General features: G+C 40.5%; 1 protein-coding gene across 4 annotated transcripts in view; it reads left to right on the forward strand.

Moving 5' to 3' along the window:
* The window catches only part of abl2 (c-abl oncogene 2, non-receptor tyrosine kinase), a 33,341-nt gene extending 16,304 nt beyond the window's left edge, over nucleotides 1-17,037 (forward strand). Inside the window, exons 1-11 of one of the 4 annotated variants that reach the window (XM_008407900.2) lie at nucleotides 1,628-1,844; nucleotides 2,047-2,178; nucleotides 6,534-6,829; nucleotides 6,933-7,205; nucleotides 7,362-7,446; nucleotides 7,553-7,730; nucleotides 7,825-8,009; nucleotides 8,287-8,439; nucleotides 8,809-8,898; nucleotides 9,134-9,292; nucleotides 12,711-17,037. In XM_008407900.2, the coding sequence (XP_008406122.1) occupies nucleotides 1,733-1,844; nucleotides 2,047-2,178; nucleotides 6,534-6,829; nucleotides 6,933-7,205; nucleotides 7,362-7,446; nucleotides 7,553-7,730; nucleotides 7,825-8,009; nucleotides 8,287-8,439; nucleotides 8,809-8,898; nucleotides 9,134-9,292; nucleotides 12,711-14,509 (3,462 nt within the window). In that variant the 5' untranslated portion in view covers nucleotides 1,628-1,732 and the 3' untranslated portion in view covers nucleotides 14,510-17,037. Of the gene's footprint in view, nucleotides 1-1,627; nucleotides 1,845-2,046; nucleotides 2,179-6,533; nucleotides 6,830-6,932; nucleotides 7,206-7,361; nucleotides 7,447-7,552; nucleotides 7,731-7,824; nucleotides 8,010-8,286; nucleotides 8,440-8,808; nucleotides 8,899-9,133; nucleotides 9,293-12,710 lie in introns of those variants that run through there. The other 3 variants (XM_008407901.2, XM_008407898.2, XM_008407899.2) reach the window with 3 other exon arrangements.
* The last annotated feature ends 1,828 nt before the right edge of the window (nucleotides 17,038-18,865 follow it).

Raw genomic sequence — 18,865 nt, forward strand, 5'->3', positions numbered from 1 at the left:
ATGGGCGCTTTCTTCTTTTATTTCCAATTTTGACTTCCAATGATTCACTTCCTGCTAAAGAGCCCCCTGGTGGTTGAAGAAAAATTCACATATAAGCGGCTTATAGTCCAGAAAACATGGTATATGAAAAAAAATCTGAATGCTCTCTGGTATTGTTCAGGGGGCCCGACAAAATGTGGAGGCGGGCCGAATCCAGCCCGCGGGCCGTAGTTTGGGGACCACTGGCCTAAACCACATCTGTCTTCAGCACCAGAGTTCAATCATTCTGTCCAAAAACAATATAGAAATGAGCCATCATTCATCAATAGTTTTATATATGAAGGTGTTAGAAAAGCAAAGTTTTCGCAGATCACAACTTTGAAAATGTTGACTTGAGTAAAAGTTGTGGAAAAGGGAAACTTCAGAAAAAATGATTTTTTAAAAATGTATTTACAGTATTTTTGTTCACTGTTATTAACTTCTCATCTATTTTAGGTGCTTTTTAAAATAAACAGCTGAGCTAACTTAGTGCTGAACATGTCAACAAAAGAAAATATGCAGTTATTGTATTTTAAAAATGGCAAAGCACTGATCACAGAATGTTTTGGATGATGATGTATAAAATGTATGAATATATAATATCAATATACCAAGTATTTATTAGGAACTGAGACGACCACTATACCATGTACCAGGAGTAGCACTGGGTTATTAGACAAAGATAACATTATTTGAAATTCACATTTTAAAATGCTTTTAAAATGTTATATTATCTATTTCATCCCTGTTCATTCCTATGACATAATTTCAACACATCACTGATGCTGAAAATGACCAACTTTAAGTCTTCGCTCACTTCCTGTTACCACAGTGGGTGTTGTTACATCAGCCTAGCAGAGCTTCGATCTGATTGGGGGGTGAGAGAGGGGAATATGTTTCAGTTTCCCACTGGTTGGGCAATATTAATACAGATTATGTCTTATTGAGCTTTTGCTGTACTCTGTTTATCTGCCTGTTTCAAAATAAACTTGGTTTTGTGAGCTCTCCATTGACGTAAAGGCAGATCAGCTGATCAGTGTTGATCAGCTTGAAAACAAATAGTTGCAAGATTATCAGGTTTGAAGATTACGGAATAGAGTTTGACTAATCGTCCAGCAGGAATCTGTAATGGATCAGCTGGTTTCAGGGTTGAACCTCCTTCTGTTATTGGTATGATTGTTGTTGGGCTGGGACTTTGAAAGTCATTAAAACTTGTTCAGCAAGGTTGGGAGAGTTTCAACGGTGTTCCATGTATCTTTTAGTTATTTGGTTAAAAAAACCAACACTTTTTGACAAATGAGGTTGTGTTTTGTTGAAGGAGTTATGTGTTTGAGAAATCTATTTTTGAGAAAATTAAACCAGTATTTCTTTAAACACCACTATATCTTTTGCCTCCAGTCATTTGCTCTTTTAGTGATTGTTCGCTTTCCTCAAATGCAGTCCTCTTCTAGTCATTGAGCAGCTGTTCAGACACGCAGGAGCTCCAGCAGCTGCTGTACCAGCTAATCTTCGCGTGTATGTGTGTCGGGGTGGGTGTGTGCGTTTTGGCACCCATTTAGCGTTGTTGCTCCTCCCTTTTTTTTCTTTCTCTCTTATATACACACAAATGGAAAACAGCCCTACCTCAGATCTCACCTGGCTCAGGCCAGACGCAGCAGTCTTTTCGTGTGTAGTCAATGATAACAGCTCTTTGTAGAGCACATTGGGTAAAGTGATGCTTTTGAGGTGCCTTCAGGCAAACAGCAGCTTTGAAGATGAATGGGCAGCTCTGAGCGGCCTGCAGCTTCGCACAGGGCTCAGTCAGGGGACTGATGCAGGACAGAAAGGTAGACAATCAAAAGGAGAGTGTTTTCATTTCTAAGGTTATCAGACTTAATACAACAGCTCTGGATTAGAGAAACTTACTGTGTTAAGTTTCTCTGACTTTTTTCTACATTTTCAGCACCAGATGCATATTTATTTATTTTTTTATTTTGTGAGCCATTGATTTGTTCCACTTGCTGACCCTTAATTTCTCCTTTCTCCCAGAAGTTCTGACAGAGGCAGTGCGATGGAGCTCTAAGGAAAACCTGCTGGGGGCGACTGAGAGCGACCCCAACCTCTTCGTTGCACTTTATGACTTTGTTGCAAGTGGGGACAACACACTCAGCATCACCAAAGGTAAAATAATCTGTAACATAAACTGAAGATGTGTGTTTATATTGTGGCTAGGGGTGCACCTACCAATATTTAAGAAACCTGACCTGCCAATACCATTTTTTTTTTTTTGGCTGAAATGTTGCTAAATATAGCAAGAAACAGTGCTACAGTGGGGTGACTGTTAACTGCAGACATGATCTGGTGAGTGGGACTGTCAGTCAAATCTTCCTTAGGCAGAGCAGAAGACGACGGTGGCTGATTTTTAGACCTTTGCAGATGTACATAAGATCGTTGCATTTGATCGGTTTCACATGCAAGTATCAGCCAATCCCCCAAAATTAAGGAAATCTGAGGCTATTTATCAGTGCACCCAGAATAGTTGTATTAAACTGCATCTAAATTTACAAACTGAATTTAATGTAATGGATGGAAACTCAATTCTCTCACCCTACTGCATTCTTTAATTCCGTCATCTCATAGGTTTGGTACTTAGCAACATCATTGACATGTTTTTCAGGTTCAGGTATTTATTTTCCATAACTGTGTTTGTTCAGCACCCCGCCCTTGAAAGAAACACATACTGCATGAATTTTGTTGCAACAGATCAGAGAGAAGCGTCATCACTGTAGTCATCCAGGTTGTCATCCTCTGTTTGCCATTCAGACATAATTATGTCAGAGCAAGCTTAACTTAATCCAGGGGAATGTTCTGTGTCAGTCACACCTACACCTCATTATATAAGCAGATAATGTAAAGCTCAATTTATTTACTCCTCCATTGAGCTTTTCTTCATTTTATCATTTCCTAAAGTTGGGGAAAAAAAATTTTTTTGAAGAGGTTATCATATATTCTCTATTATACAAACTTAAGGTTTTACACAGCAGGGGTTCATTTGTCGATCACATCATCAAGGACCTTTACAGTCTTTTATGTGTCTATGTATCTATGTATATATACTGTATGGTTAGGTTTATGGTAAGTTTCTTCCCCCTTTTGTTCATTTTAAACCAATAAAGGGTTGAAAATCCATTGAGATTAAAAACCTTTTCAATGTAGCCCTGGCAACAAATACCAAAAGTTACACAGTTAAAAGAAAATGACAAACTATGAAAAACAGGTACAGGTCATTGAGCAGTAAATAAGATAAATTCAGTGAGAGTGAGATGACTTAACAGGTTATGTTTTGCAGCACATTTAATGGCATAAATGTCAGTTTATTTCTCCCAATTTTCCTCTATTATGATTGTTTTCGTGTTTTTTTCCTTAAATACATATACATGAAAATACTCTCCCAAAATCTGAGATGTATGAAGTGATTAACTAGATATCAGAACTTGACATTTTTTCCTTAGTCGGCTCTGATTAGTTATTTGTGAAAAAGTTTTTTTTTTTACCGTAGAAATTCTTATTGGATCAAATACATAAATGTCTACATTTTTATTCAATTGAACACTTTAACCCACTGTTTACTTTATTGCCTTTTTTTGTTAAATAAAAATCTAATACTAATCAGTTATATGTAGGCCTGATACAAAATTGTCCCAGTAATTGTTGAAATAAACATAAACATTGTTGTTTTGAAACCATTTTCAAATAATATTAATAATGGCATAGTAATGCTAGCTCTCGCTCTATCAAAGACCAACAAAATCTAATTTTGTAAAGAGCGCTCAACACTGGAACTGGAAGATATCTTTAATATTCAAAATTAAACATAAAAACAATAATTAAAATGGAAATTAAAAAAGACACAACTGAACCCATAAATAAAATGGATTATGAAGTCTCTGTAAACAATATCAACCTTCAAAAATATTAAATAATCAGAATGGAAATTGAGCTTGTTTTAATTTATTATACTAATAATTGCTTATTGCAACAGGCTTCGATGTGATTTAAAGAAGAAAGAAGAACCTGAAGCATATTTTCTTTTTTAGAGTATTTTATTTAACTAATCAACAGAATAGGTTAACATTTGAATTGCCTGGTTTGACCTCATAGTAAAGAGTTGCACACTCTACTCAGCATCAGTAACTGAGATGCTCTGTTACTGATGCAGATTCAGTCAGATTCAAACACAGGCAGGCTCACGATACTAACAGATCTAAAGCCTTAAACGTGGCAGTCTGTTAATTCATCAGTTTTAGGACTTCCTGTGCCAGCTGCCTGGGATGGAAATGATGTTTAGACCCTGACTCATGGAGTGAATCTGAGATTTCTTCCCACATGCCAGCACATGTGTCCTCCCAGGCTTGGCTGGACGTGGAAACTGGCTGGCTCTAATGGCTGCATTAACATTAAATCAGTTCAACTGTAATAATAACAGGTGAATGAGCAGCGGAGGAGGAGTAGGAAGAGGAGGAGGATAGAGCGAACACATGTCTTCTGCTTATGATTTGTCTCTTCTTCATGCCAGCTAGGGCAACTCTTCCTTCATGAGCACAGGAGTCAGTGTTTCCACTCCCACAATGTTGGCGCAAGAGACAGGAGACCACTGGGTGGGGATGATCAGTTGTTAATTGTAGTTTTCTACATGACCATATGTCATCTTGGTGTCACTATGTGCACATCCCCTATACAGTTGTGAAAAGCATGCAATATGATTTGTTTTCCAGGGCTGGATAAGTATGTTCAGAGAATAGAAATTTGATTACACCTGAAACTGTCCATTCCGTCATCCACCTGAAACTGATCCATTCCTCCTCCTCCTCTCAATCTGTCATTCATTCTTGTCTGTACCTCAATCCGTACCTCTTCCAATCTTTCCTCTATCCATCTAGCACCCCTCCATCCTTTCATCTGTCCACCAGTTTGTCCATCTATTCTGTCAGCCTTCCATGAATCCATCTATCATCTGGTCCATGTATCCATCCTCAACATTTGCTTCTCAGAATTTGAGTATGGGGGGAAAAAAATAGTAAAAAATCTTGTAAGCAGCAGATACCCATAGTGCTTTTTTTCTCAGAATCTATTTGCTTTATTAGAATACATTGCTCTTAAAACTGACCTGTTAGGCAAATTTTGATTATTTTTTTTGTACAATTCCCATTTAGGTTTCTACTTCTTCTAAGAACAACCTACTAAAAAAGCACTAAAAAAAATGCCCATTTGTTTTATGGAAATAAGTTAATATATTTTGGTGTTTGGAAGACGGGCCGTTTCAAAAACCCCCTGATTGCTAAGTTTCAATCAACGGGCACCGCGTCATTACCCAGCAACCCCAGTTGAGTTCCTGCTGGTTTTACCTCTGTATGTGCTGTACAATGGCTGCTGGAAAAGACAAATGTTGTGCTGTTAACTTACTATTCAGAAACCATTTGCTACCATTTGTTGGTTGTGCAGGAGGCTTTACTTTTGCTTTTCAAAGATGTACCGTTGTATAATTGCAGCTCTGTTCGAGGCCATTTTCACATGCAAGTGTAAAGGTTGAGTTAAGAGGCGTGACCAACAGCGTCTTATTTAGATTTAAAGTGACAGGAGCTCCAAATAGGCACAACTGATCACACTAAAATCAACTTATCCAAGGATGATTTTCTGCCAAAAATGTAGTGAACATGTTGGTAACCTAATCTGTTTAAAGAAGCGTAATATGTCACCTTTCTCTTAATGTCTTAAAATAATAGCAACCGCTGCTTTTTTTTTTTTAAAGGAAATACAAAAGTCATTACCGCAGAACACTGCTAAAAGTCCAATTAAGCAGAATGTGATAAATTACAGACCTAATTGAATGAGGGCAGTGAGTCAGTGTAGCCAGAACAGTTTCTAAATGTCCTTTCTGTTTTAATATGTATGATAGTCATTGTAGGTTTAATTGGATTTTAAAATGAATCATTTGATTTCTCCTGTAGGATCCACTCAAACTGCATTCATCTCATGTCGATCTATGTCTTTTACCATGTTTTCATTTTAACCTGCATCCAGCAGGCATGTCCCAACCTCTGTTTCGTTCAGTGTTTTGGCTAACCGATGCCTCCTTTCAGCACGTTGGTGTCTCCACTCCCTCATGTGCGCTGCGCTGACGTCAGACAAAGACAACAAACAAAGTCGCTACATGCCCGGGTTTGCCTAGCCCTGTATGACTGATGTTCTGATCTGCCATCTCCATTGTTGCAGCAGTGTTTGATCTAGTTTTTCAGGCAGGTGTGTCATCTCCATGACACCTTTTGTGTTGGACTGATATTTAAAATGTTCTCGCAATCTGGACTGGAACTGCCTCCAAGGACCAAAAAAAAAAAAATGGCAGAAATAATCTATGTCCAAATTGCTTCTGAGACTAATTCAAATCCTGACTTGTTCTCTGGTAGAGGTTGTTCTTGTGATGCACCCTGTAATCAAAGCTACTGTCGCTAATTTCAGCTCATTTGTTTTGTCTCCAGGTGAGAAGCTGCGTGTGCTGGGCTACAACCAGAATGGAGAGTGGAGTGAGGTGCGGTCGAAGAACGGCCAGGGTTGGGTGCCCTCCAACTACATCACGCCCGTCAACAGCCTGGAGAAGCACAGCTGGTACCACGGGCCGGTCTCCCGCAGCGCTGCCGAATACCTGCTTTCCTCCCTCATTAACGGCAGTTTTCTGGTCCGGGAAAGTGAAAGCAGCCCCGGCCAGCTGTCCATCTCTCTGCGATACGAGGGGAGAGTGTACCACTACCGGATCAACACGGCCACTGATGGAAAGGTAGGGAGGCATGACTGTTTTGATTGAATGTTCTTGTTTTTGCATCTCCAAATAGTGTACGTCTAAAATTCTGACTTTCTCTGCATTCCACCCTACCCCTCAGGTGTACGTCACGTCCGAGAGCCGTTTCGCCACGCTGGCTGAGCTGGTCCACCACCACTCCACCGTCCCCGACGGCCTGGTCACCACGCTGCACTACCCTGCACCCAAATGCAACAAGCCAACTGTGTATGGCGTTTCTCCCATTCACGATAAATGGGAGATGGAGCGCACAGACATCACCATGAAGCACAAGCTGGGAGGAGGCCAGTACGGAGAGGTTTATGTTGGAGTTTGGAAGAAGTACAACCTCACTGTGGCTGTCAAAACGCTCAAGGTTGGAACCGAGTATTCATTCATATGTGAAAACTATTTGCAGTGACTGAAGTAGCAGAGATGGATGGAGCATCATAAGAACAGCTGTAGATCACCACCTGCAGGTGGTTGTAGGTATTACACATTTCCTAATCTTTTCCTTTTTCTTCCTGTGCAGGAGGACACTATGGAAGTGGAGGAGTTTCTGAAAGAGGCAGCAGTTATGAAAGAGGTTAAACACCCAAACCTCGTTCAGCTACTTGGTAATTATTAAGCAGCTCGTTCGCTTCAATGTTTTTCATGCTGGCAGAAATGCCACATTTTTTTCAATGAAAGATTGTGATTCGCTAATTTTTTTCCCCCACCCAGGAGTGTGCACTTTGGAGCCTCCTTTCTACATTGTGACAGAGTACATGCCACATGGCAACCTCCTGGATTACTTGAGAGATTGTGAAAAGTCTGAGGTGAATGCTGTGGCGCTGCTCTACATGGCCACACAAATCTCCTCTGCTATGGAATATCTGGAGAAGAAGAATTTCATCCACAGGTATGCGTGTGGTTTGGTGCGACTGCAGATGTAGAGATGGATGGATGGTTTTCCTGGCATTTCCTCAAATTCTACTCCTAAACTCTTTCCTCAGGGACCTGGCGGCAAGAAATTGCCTGGTGGGTGAAAATCACGTTGTTAAAGTTGCGGACTTTGGCCTGAGCCGCTTGATGACCGGCGACACTTACACTGCCCACGCCGGAGCCAAGTTCCCCATCAAATGGACGGCACCGGAGAGCCTTGCATACAACACCTTCTCCATCAAATCTGACGTCTGGGGTGAGCAAACCCCCCCCTATCCATATTTAGAAGATTTCAAAAATTTTGTTCATTTAGTTTGTTTTATTTATGTAGCTCTACAGATGCCAGGTTAAGTTTATTTCCAGTCATACAAATCCAGTTTAGTTTAAATCAGTCCATTTCAATTCAATCAAAGACTCAGATCAACTTGCATATTGTCCAACCCAACTGTAATTGTAATACAGTGCAATAAAATTAAAAAATAATAAATCTAAAGATGTGCTGGATTATCACTGACCTGTCTCTCTCTCTACAGCATTTGGTGTGCTACTGTGGGAAATTGCCACCTACGGCATGTCTCCATACCCAGGCATAGACTTGTCTCAAGTGTACGATCTCCTGGAGAAAGGCTATCGCATGGAGCAACCAGAAGGATGTCCGCCCAAAGTTTATGAACTAATGAGAGCATGTAAGTACCATCTGTCTTACATATTGACCTATTGGTTAAAATGGTTGTACAACACATTTGTAGTGTTGCACAAGTTTGAAAACGAGGCACAGTAACAACTGCATTCATTGATGTTGCTATCCAATGCAACATCTGCAAAGCTGAAACAATAACGTAAAAACTTGCAAAAAAAAACAAACAAACAAAAAACTGTCTTTGAACTCAAAACTGTTGGTAGAAATGTGGATTTACAGAAAATACTGAGGTTAGCAAATACAATCGTTATAGTGAAACAGTATTTTTGACTGCTGTCTTTTCTGTATCTAATTTTCTTCTGCTTATATTGCAGAGTTTTTGTATTAAAACCATTTGTTGTATCTTTTCTGACAGGCTGGCAGTGGAGTCCTTTAGATCGACCTTCATTTGCAGAGATACACCAGGCCTTTGAGACAATGTTCCATGACTCCAGCATTTCAGAAGGTAATAATCACTTTTTCTCAGTTGCTTATCAATTCTTAAGCTTAAACTTGTTTAGCTGAAGCATGTAAATTATCATATTGATTTGTGTAGATAGAAAATTTGATTCTATTAGCGCTTACAGACCATCTTTTAGAGGAATCTGCTGATTGGTCCATATTTTTTCCTGAAGAAAATGTATCTGTAGCAAAAAATTGGCATAAATGTAATCTTTTTTTTTTTTTTTTCCCCTCTGCAGAGGTTGCAGAGGAGTTGTGTAAGACGGCTCACTCTGTGAGTCACGACATGCCCCTGTTGCCTTCCAAATCCCGCACACTCCACAAGCACACGGAGAACAAGGAAAACATCGAGGGTGGGCTGGACAGCCACTCTGACCACAGCACCCACAGCCACTCAGGTACAACCAGGCATGCCCGCGCTCTCCCCACACCACATTACGGTTCTGCAGGTTTGCCTGACAACAACGCTGCCGACACGCAGAAGCAGCTGCAGCGCCGCCAAGCACGCCGCCTCAAAAGACAGGCTGTGATTTTTCTCACCAGCTCGTCGCTTCACCCAGAGTCTGTCAGAGCTTCAAAACGCCTTGATGATCAACACTTCCAGTGAAATAAAAAACGTTGTGTTCAAACACACTGTTTTATGGTGTCCAATCAAACAAAACTACAAATCACATCCTAACCTGTAAAAATGTAACATATTTGATTTAAAAAATTGGCAAAGATCTGCAATAAAATAATTGGAAAAGTGCTGAATTGTGTTTTGTCCTTGGGATAATGGAGAGGAAAATGCTTGATAGAAGCTTCTTGATCTCATTACCCTTTTAGAGCATCTTAAATCAAAGCTCCCAATAAACCTGAGGCGGGTTCTGTCTTACCAGCCTCCTAAGATTTTTAACTTGACTTTTTCAGTCTGTTTGGCTGATATGTCTCTGCTGTACCTTAAAGGACTCTCATCTAAATCCTTGTTTTACTAAATGTAAAAATCTGCATGGATTTCCTAAAGTCCTCTACAATATTTTCTGTGTATATTAAGCAGTTGAACAGCTTTTTTATTAGCAATGATTTGCACACATGTATATGTTCTGTTAATCTAACTTGATATTATTTGTAATTGTTGCATTATTTTATTCCTGTTCCAAATCGATGCTTTGTGAATGTAACAAATGTGTTCCAGATAGCACATCGAATATTTAATGTAGATAACTCATTGTTTATTTATTGTATTTAAATAACATTTTGATGATATTTGCATTTTTTTTCTATTGGCTCATTTGTGTGTTAATAACAGCTCTTTAATTTTCTTCCCTCTTATGCATTTGAGTTTGTTTTTGATGATTGTTTTTATAAAAAATCAAGTCGAGCACAAAACATGGCAAAAACAAATGCCATGTTTACTCCACCCCAAAATCCTAACACCCCATGAATCAACCAAATAGCAAATGATGGTAGGAGGAGAATAAGCACAGTAATAAGGATACATTTGCAAGATTTTGCCTTTGGTTTTATCTTTCAATAAATGTCAAAAAGAGCTACAAAGTTGTACAAAATGTTGATGCATTGCCTTGGAGAGAATTTGTCCACTTACATTTGAAATCCTGCATGTCTTTGTGATCCACTTTAAAAATCAGTCCCATTGAGACAGTCTGTCTTCTTGCTAGCAGGGTTGAAAAGGGACAGAGTTAGGTAATGATAAAGCTAAAAGGTTACTGTATATAAACACACTTGACCTAATATTTCATATGTTGTGTAAACAGTTTGTCAGTCCTCTAGCACATATTGGCAAATATTTCTCTCATGCTTGTTGGGGAAGATCAAAAATGTAAAATGTACCCTGGTCCAAAGATAAACTAAAATCTGTATAAAAATGCAGTTGGATTTCAGGCCAAGTAAATAAGCAAAAATATGTTAAATGCATGTTGTGAGAAAAACACTTGAAATATAATTAAGAGTAATTTGACTGGTTTGAATTTAATATAGTGTGAAATTTTTCCATCAAATATAAGAGTACATAAATATAAACAGTGTTTTTCATTTTGAATTATGTGCCAATATATTGGGGTGTTTTTTTCTCGTTTGCTTGCTTGAAAACTATTGATATCAAAGATATCAAAACTACACAATGTTACAAGCTCATATACTATAAATTTGACATGCATATTTGGAAGCAAAGCTTCTACTTTGTGTGATTTCAGCTGCTTCTCTGCTGAAATGTTTGGAAAGCCTCTTCTTTAGAAATTGGGGGTTAATGGCTAAGATGAGGAGCAAGGAGTGAAATGGGAATGTTTTGTTTTTGACCAGCATAGTCAAGGTAGTGTTTTAAACTCACAGCTTGTATTTAGCTGAGGTTTTCCCATTAAATTTTAGATTTTTTTTTTCTTGTATCATAAAGTCAAATACACTAATCGTCATCAATGAGTTTGCATTTATAAGTCACTACACCTCATTGAATGTTCCCCTGTGTTGGTAGCCTTTTAGCGTAAACATGCTGCAGCTCCCAGTTTTTATAATGATGATTAACATAATCATTAATGGATCATGTACATAAATCACCTTGCCCCCAAAATGATTTATATTGTTACTTTTGCAGTTTGAACTATTTTTCCACTGTTGAATGAATGGGGAAAAAATGTTATTGCTTAGTTTATTTAAAAATATATGATTGAATTCAATTATTCAGGGCTCTTGTAGGGATGGGTCAGATTGTGGGAATGTTTTCAATCCTTTCCTGTAATATTTGGCTACAAATCTATCACTGTGTTCAGTTAGATCTTCACAAAGACAAATACTTCTCTAGAAGGGTTACTTCACAATTGTTGCATTCTGTGAAGCATTACAACACAATACTGGCCAAGAAGCAGCATTCTTATTCTTGTTTCAAAACAGATGCTGCATTTATTGATATCATGTAACCAAAAGTGGTAAATATGATCCAACCACTGAAGTGAAAATCTCAGTTTATGGGGTTTGGAGCCAATATCTGCTTTTTCTCCATTATTATGAAAACATCTCTGATTACTACCTGTCCCCGCTGATTTAGTAATACATTTGCATCACTTTTTGCAGCAGTTGTATGGAATAGCGCAGAATTTTAGAGCGTTATTTGTTGCTGCTGAGCTATAACTATCATTGTAAACCACTATCTTACAAATACTTTTGATTGTCACATTTAATCACTTGACATGAATCACAAACTATACTTAAAAATTTAGGTCAGTACTGCCCATCACTTGCTAATGAGCACCACTGCTGTTTGTGACTGGTTCTCCAAAAATAATGGCTTATGTAACGTAGGATAATTCACAGTATTTGTATTAATGTAACATAATTATTTTGAATCTGCTTTAACCACATAGTTGACAACGTTTCTGTAAATATAACGGCCACATCTTGCAATTTCCTTTTACGTTTTCTGTGACTCATTTCCTGGCTAAGGCAGTTGTTCACCACTCTGTGCTTGCATGAAGGTCAGCGAATACCGCTTACCTTTGGAAATGTTGGAACAGAAAACTCATCCATCTGATCTCAGGATTTAATTTGAGGATGTTTAATTTATTATGTGTTATGTGAACAACCTGTAAATTATTGAATTGGTGTACATCCAAGCTGGCGTTGATTCATAATTTCCATTCACTCCTCTGCCATGCTTTTTATATGCTCATGACTCCCAGGGTAGGAAAGAAAAGCTTTTTCCTAAGCTAATATGAGTGGCATTAATGTATGGACATTGACAAAAATAACTTCCCATCTCTTCCTTCTTCGATCAGACATGTCTGACCTCCTGAGATTGTAATTTATTTGTTTCCCCTTCCTCCTCAGGTTGGACTTCTTTGTTCGGAGGGGACGGCCGATCAAGCAGCTCCCCAGCTCTCCCAAGAAAGCAGCAACCTCGAGATAAATCTCCCAGCAGCCTCTTGGAGGATGCACAGGACATCGGCACATTCACACGAGACCGCAAAACTGGCTTCTTTAGCTCCTTCATTAAAAAGAAGTCTACCTCCTCCTCCTCCTCATCCTCTTCGCCGTCTTCCCAGGTGCAACCGAACCTTCCCACGCCTCCCAAGAGGAGCAGTTCCTTCCGGGAGATGGAGACACAGCCTCACAAGAAATATGAACCCACGGCCGACTTCAGCGTACCTCCACCCTTGCCCCAGTCGGACAGTTTAGGGGGCTTCTCTCCCTCTCACTCCCACGGGGAGACCACCCAGTCCCAGTCTCGCTGCTGTGGGGCGGCTTTCGGACAGAAACCTTCCGCCGGGGGCCTCGGTTCTCAGCTGACAAGCGGCAGCAGCTGGAGTGGACTGGCTGGCTTCTTCACCCCCAGACTCATCAAAAAGACCCTGGGGATTCGTACTGGAAAAACAGCCTCTTCAGATGAGAGTGGTATAGTCGGAGGACCGAAACCGTTCCCTAGGTCCAATTCTACCTCCTCGATGTCATCTGGGCTGCCAGACCTGGAGCGCATGGCTCTGACTTTACCGAGGAACCGCAGCGCAAAGCCGCCTCTGGAGAGAACTTCCTCCACAACCTCTCAGCCGGAGAACGGGGCCGCTCGTCCCTCCGAAAATTTGTTGAGGAGGATGGATGAGGGAACCGCGCAGATCAGGGATAGGCCAAAAGCCAAGCTGCTACCCCGGGGTACTGCTGTAGGGGTGAGGGCGCCTGGGGTTGGGGGGGAGGTCGGGGAATCAGAAAGTTTGTCTCGGGTGAGAGACAGCAGAGAGGAAGGTGGAGGGCTGGACAGGCAACAGAGTTGGTCGTCTCCTTCCAAGAACTCCAGCTCAACTCATAACCACAAAGTCCCGGTCCTCATCTCCCCGACGCTGAAGCACAGCCCAGCCGATGTGCACCTGGTCGGGTTGGACTCTCAGGGGAATCGCTTCAAGCTGCTGTCTGAGCACCAAGGCGAGCGGGACAGGCCACGGCTGGTCAAACCCCGCTGCGCTCCTCCTCCTCCCCCGACCCTACGCGGTTTGCAGCAGTCCTACAGCTGTGACAGCGAGGACCAGGTCAGTGGAGCCCCTGTGGAAGTGAACGGAGACGCAGTAAAAGGTCAGAGGTCAGGGCGAATGTCAGGAGGAGCAACGACAGGTAGACCATCAGTGCCACCACCACAAGTGCCTCCTGTTTCTGCATCCTCCTCCTCCTGTCCTGCGAGCACCAACACGACTCCCACCAAAATGGCCAACGGAGCTGCTACCGCCGCCGCCTCCTCCTCTTCACAAACAGCACCATCTGCTGGCTCCAAAGTGGCACTGCGGCGGACCAGGCAGCAGGTGGAGAGGGTGCCCCTGGAGAGGGTTAGCCGCGAAGCCCTTCTGGAGTGCGCCGAGAGCCTCAGCAGCGTGCTCAGCGCCAGCTCCGACAGCCCCTCCAGCAGTCAGGTTCTGGACGCCGGCCACCAGCTGCTGGACTGCTGCTCAGGTTACGTGGACTGCATCCCTCAAACGAGGAACAAATTTGCCTTCCGAGAGGCAGTGGGCAAGCTGGAGCTGAGCCTGCAGGAACTGAGAGCCTCTTCTTCTGGAGGCGGGGGCCTGAGCAGTGTGGGGTCCAACACTGTGCTGGACAACCTGCACAACTGTATCAAAGAGATTAGTGATGTAGTACAGAGGTAGCCACTGTGATCACACAAACCACCACCTCTACTACCAGGCAAATCACTTACAGTATATTCCGATTTTGGTTTTTTTATGTTTCTGGTTCAGCTATTTGGGGCACAGATTGAGATAAATCTCTACAGTACCTCACAGAATTCACTACAAAACATGTTTTTATTGTTTACAGAAGCCTGTTTCCTAAAATGCCAGTGTAGTCACTAAGTTGTTGCTCTTAGCTGTACATATTTTGAGAAATGTTTCACTAAACTAAACTAAATGTGGTTCAAGTCACACTTTGCAATGTTTTGCTACAAGTTTTTATTTGGCCACAGAAAGCCTCTTTGTTATCTGAATGAGTGTATGAGCTGTGTGTGTCGTCAGCCAACCGGGTGGGGAAAAACTCACCCTGCTCATCTGTTGCATACTTAGAACAGACAGGGATGGTTGAGGGCAGTCTTAAACTCATTGTTTCATAAGTATGTGGACCATCAGCTGGATGTATTGTTTCACAGTGAGGAATTGTGTGACCATAAGCCATTTTTTTAAAGCCATTGGGAATGTAAGGATGTGGAACCAGCAACAGGATTCAGTAGCATCCGAAACGCGGGGTGTCAAATTTAGTGTTTTCTGTATCCGTTTTCAGCTCTATTTACATTTCAGCCAGTAGCCAGGATTTTGGGGGATTTTTTTCCAGCATGTCATAACTTTTCAGAACGACTGAAGGGGACACTTACTTTATGCTCAAATCTAATCAGGTCAAAATAAAGACCAAAAATGTCCTGATACACATACAGATCCCAGTGATTTAAGATTACGCATTTCCCCAGACATAATCCCAGCTTGATTCTTCTGCTTATATGAGTGATATCTTTGAAAGAACAGTACATTTCATCAGCAGTAATGATGACGGACAAGATACTGAAGTCTCTGATCCGTTTTGTGTCCCAGAGGCTGCTCCACCTAAAAGTTAAGATAATTAAATATTTTTGATAAAACATCACTTGAAACACTCATAGCTTTATCTTTTATTTATAAAGATATATCTGGCCAGAGACATACAAGTACAGTTTCTTTTAAAAAAGACTTGCTATGTTCATTTGGAGCAGTGTGCTAAAATAATAGCCTAATTTTGGCTTGTTTCCTTTGTTTTCATATAACTCCTTCTTAACTGGGCTGGTAACATATTCCAGTATACAGAGGAAGTATTTTTCTGTACTTCTCAACTTGATGCTTTGCTTTAGACATCATAAATGTTAGGGACTGGTGTTTCAGCTGCTCTCGACTAAACTCTGTCTTTATGCCAAAGTTAGCTTTGGCTGCACATCAGTCATGTGACGTGGAGGGTGGAGCAGCAAATATTCTTTCCCCTTCTGCGTTGTCATTAAAGTAAAAACACTGGGATTGTCGGTATGTTGAATTAAAAACATAATGTCCACCTAAAAATGTGCATATGAAAGTAGGCATAGCTCACTATTTTCTGAAGACTGTAGATCAACGACAGCTATCAGTTGAGTTTCTTTGGGGAATCCTAATATAGATAATTTAAAAATCACTGAGACAGGAAGAACATCCGGGATTGGATTGGGACTATAAAGGAAGTCCCGCATTTCATTATTTAACCATAATGACTGAATGTAACTGAGGTTTAGATGGTGACAAATCCTGAACATCCCTGAAATATTTCAATAAGAAATGTTGAAAATTTTCTTTTTATTCAGATCACATAACAGTTGGGAGGTGGAAAGCACAGGATGGCAGCAGGTTGACCTGGACATGTTTTCTTTAAGTGTCCTTCACAGGATGGGCAGTGCTGGATTCCCTGTAGCCTTGTAGGGCCCCAGTGCCTCAGATTATTTAATGAGTGCAGAGACCTACTTTACACCTGTCACACAGGACTGAACTCTCACCAGACTAAACTGCAGTACGTCTTTAGCACATGAGCGACACGTGGATTTATTTGACTTAGAGAGAGAGAGAGATGCTTTTTAGAATGTATGAATTTTAACTAAATTATTTTTGTTCAAAGCACAGGCATATTTTGAGAGGAAAAATATGGAGATTTTTCATTTATTTCTTCAGATTAAAAAAAAAAAAGAGTATGTGTGTCGATGGCTTAAAGAGAAATGTTGTGAGAGATCTCTTTGAATGTATTAACCCTCTTTCCTGAACCTGATAAAATGTTTGACTTTTGTCTTTGTTTTCCTACAGTGCCATGTTTCTTTTACACTTCCAGGCCCGTACTCTAATTATGACCAGTCTGAAGACAGCTGCTCTGTTTTTAATGAACACTCACAGCACACACACTTCTAACAGTTCTCTGACATGATTTGGTTTTGTTGCTTCGGTTCTCACCTTGATGTACACTGGAAAAGCCCTCACCAGTTGAGTAACAAATGGCAGATAAATACAACTGAATCTATAAGCACAGAGCTGCATAACTCTTTAAATACTTTTCAGTTAACCTTAATTGTTTTTTATGAGTTCCATTCTAATCCACCTGTATCTTTGGAAAAATAGGATCCTTTATGATAAAACTTTCATTTCTATTCACTGTGAGTTTTAAATAACACTTTTCATCATTTTGGTGCCTTTTTGTAAGGGGAAAAAAAATATGTAAAGGACACGATGATTGCAGCAAATCACAGCGAATGTCTGCTCTTCCATTATGAATTATAATTAGATCACTACATTTCATTTTATTATTAAATGGTCAGATGCAAACTGGGAACCACAAGGTGCTCTTTTTTTGTTACAAACACTTTTAATGATGCTGCATAAGCAAAATGATATACACAGCCATGCTGCACTAAACCCAAACTGCTGTTTTTGTCTCAATCTGAATATCCAAATTTGAATATGTATAAATATGTTTCTGATTGCCATTCTGGCTCGCTTTTGTCCGTTACTTTGTTTTGTGGTGTCACCATGGAGCAGATTTCCTAAAAAGCCTTATTGAAAACTAGAGATGTGCCGATCAGGTTTTTTCCTGCCGATACCGATTCCTATCACCCATGAGGGCCGATAACCGATACCGATCACATAATTATTATTTTTTTAATTAAAAGCACTACCAGTTACATAATGTGAAAAAAGGAACCATAAATTCACCTTAATTTAGACAAAAACTTTTTAATAATTTTTTCCAAGAAAAAAAAACAGGCATTGTGCAAATTGTACTGCTGTCTGTAATACTATCTTTAACAGACTGAAAACATATGAAGGCTCTGAAGAGGCTAAATAATGCAAAAGTCAAAATAAAACCTCTCAACATTGCCAAAGAAATTCAAGTATAAAGGCAAATACAGGTTCCATTACAATAAAGACCCACCTTAAGCCACCTGAGTTACTGAATGAAACCTTCCTGATAGCATGGCGGCTAGCTGGTAGATTGGCTGTTTCTGACTGAGCGGAGTAATTATGCAGAACTGGGAGGAGGCAGAGGAGATCGATTATTTTTTCAGAGATATTTGTCTCATGTTAGGACAGCGAAAGTTTTAATACGTATGTAAAATTAATTTTTTTAAGTTAGATGCTGCAGCTTTAAACAGAGGTTCGGTGTGAGAGTCACTACCAGGTGGAGCAGAAGCGGCGCTCCGTCTGTGAAATATTACTATCTGTAGCGCGTACAGCGAGAACAGAACCAGCGTTTTACATCGCAGCTCGAAGACTTAAATAATTTTGCGGGGTATTTGTTTAGCTTTCCGACAGTTATGCTAATCCGGGTGAGTGTTTGTAGCTGTGCTCTGCTTTACCTGCTATCTGATCGCTCTGTATGTCTTTTTTACTGCAGTGAGCCTCGATGTAGCCAAACTCCGTTAAGTATGGCATGGCATTGTTTTCATGCCATATTAGATTCGTCGTGTTGATGCATTTTGACCTGCTTCACCCCAGATGCTTAAATTTTCCACCGCAACACGCAAACGTCCTCAACCACTCAGTGCGTTATAGTTACACATCGCTTAGGATTTGTTGCTGCGCGTTTGCTCAGTGTGAAGGAAAGAGGAGACCAGCTGCACAGGCAGGCWGMGAAATGAGATGCAGSTGATCSGTTTGTGTGATCGGCAACAAGAGACCGTGATCAGCGATCACCGATCATACACTTTTTCACGGAAATCGGCCGATTATGATCGGTGGCCGATCGATCGGCACACCTCTATTGAAAACAAGTCTGTTCATGATGTCTTTGCTCCTTCAGATCCTACATGTTTAAATCTCTATATTTTTCCTATCCGACCACTACAATTCCTCTAATTGTCATCATCTGTTTTTATATGTTGATCCTTTTATGCAGTGTGTCTTTTCTTTTCTCCTGTCTTCTGTTTTTTGGGGGGTTATCTCTAAAAGGCGTGCGTTCACATCATTATACCAAAGGCC

This window comes from Poecilia reticulata, linkage group LG4, assembly GCF_000633615.1.
Source record: "Poecilia reticulata strain Guanapo linkage group LG4, Guppy_female_1.0+MT, whole genome shotgun sequence".
NCBI classification, from domain to species: domain Eukaryota; kingdom Metazoa; phylum Chordata; class Actinopteri; order Cyprinodontiformes; family Poeciliidae; genus Poecilia; species Poecilia reticulata.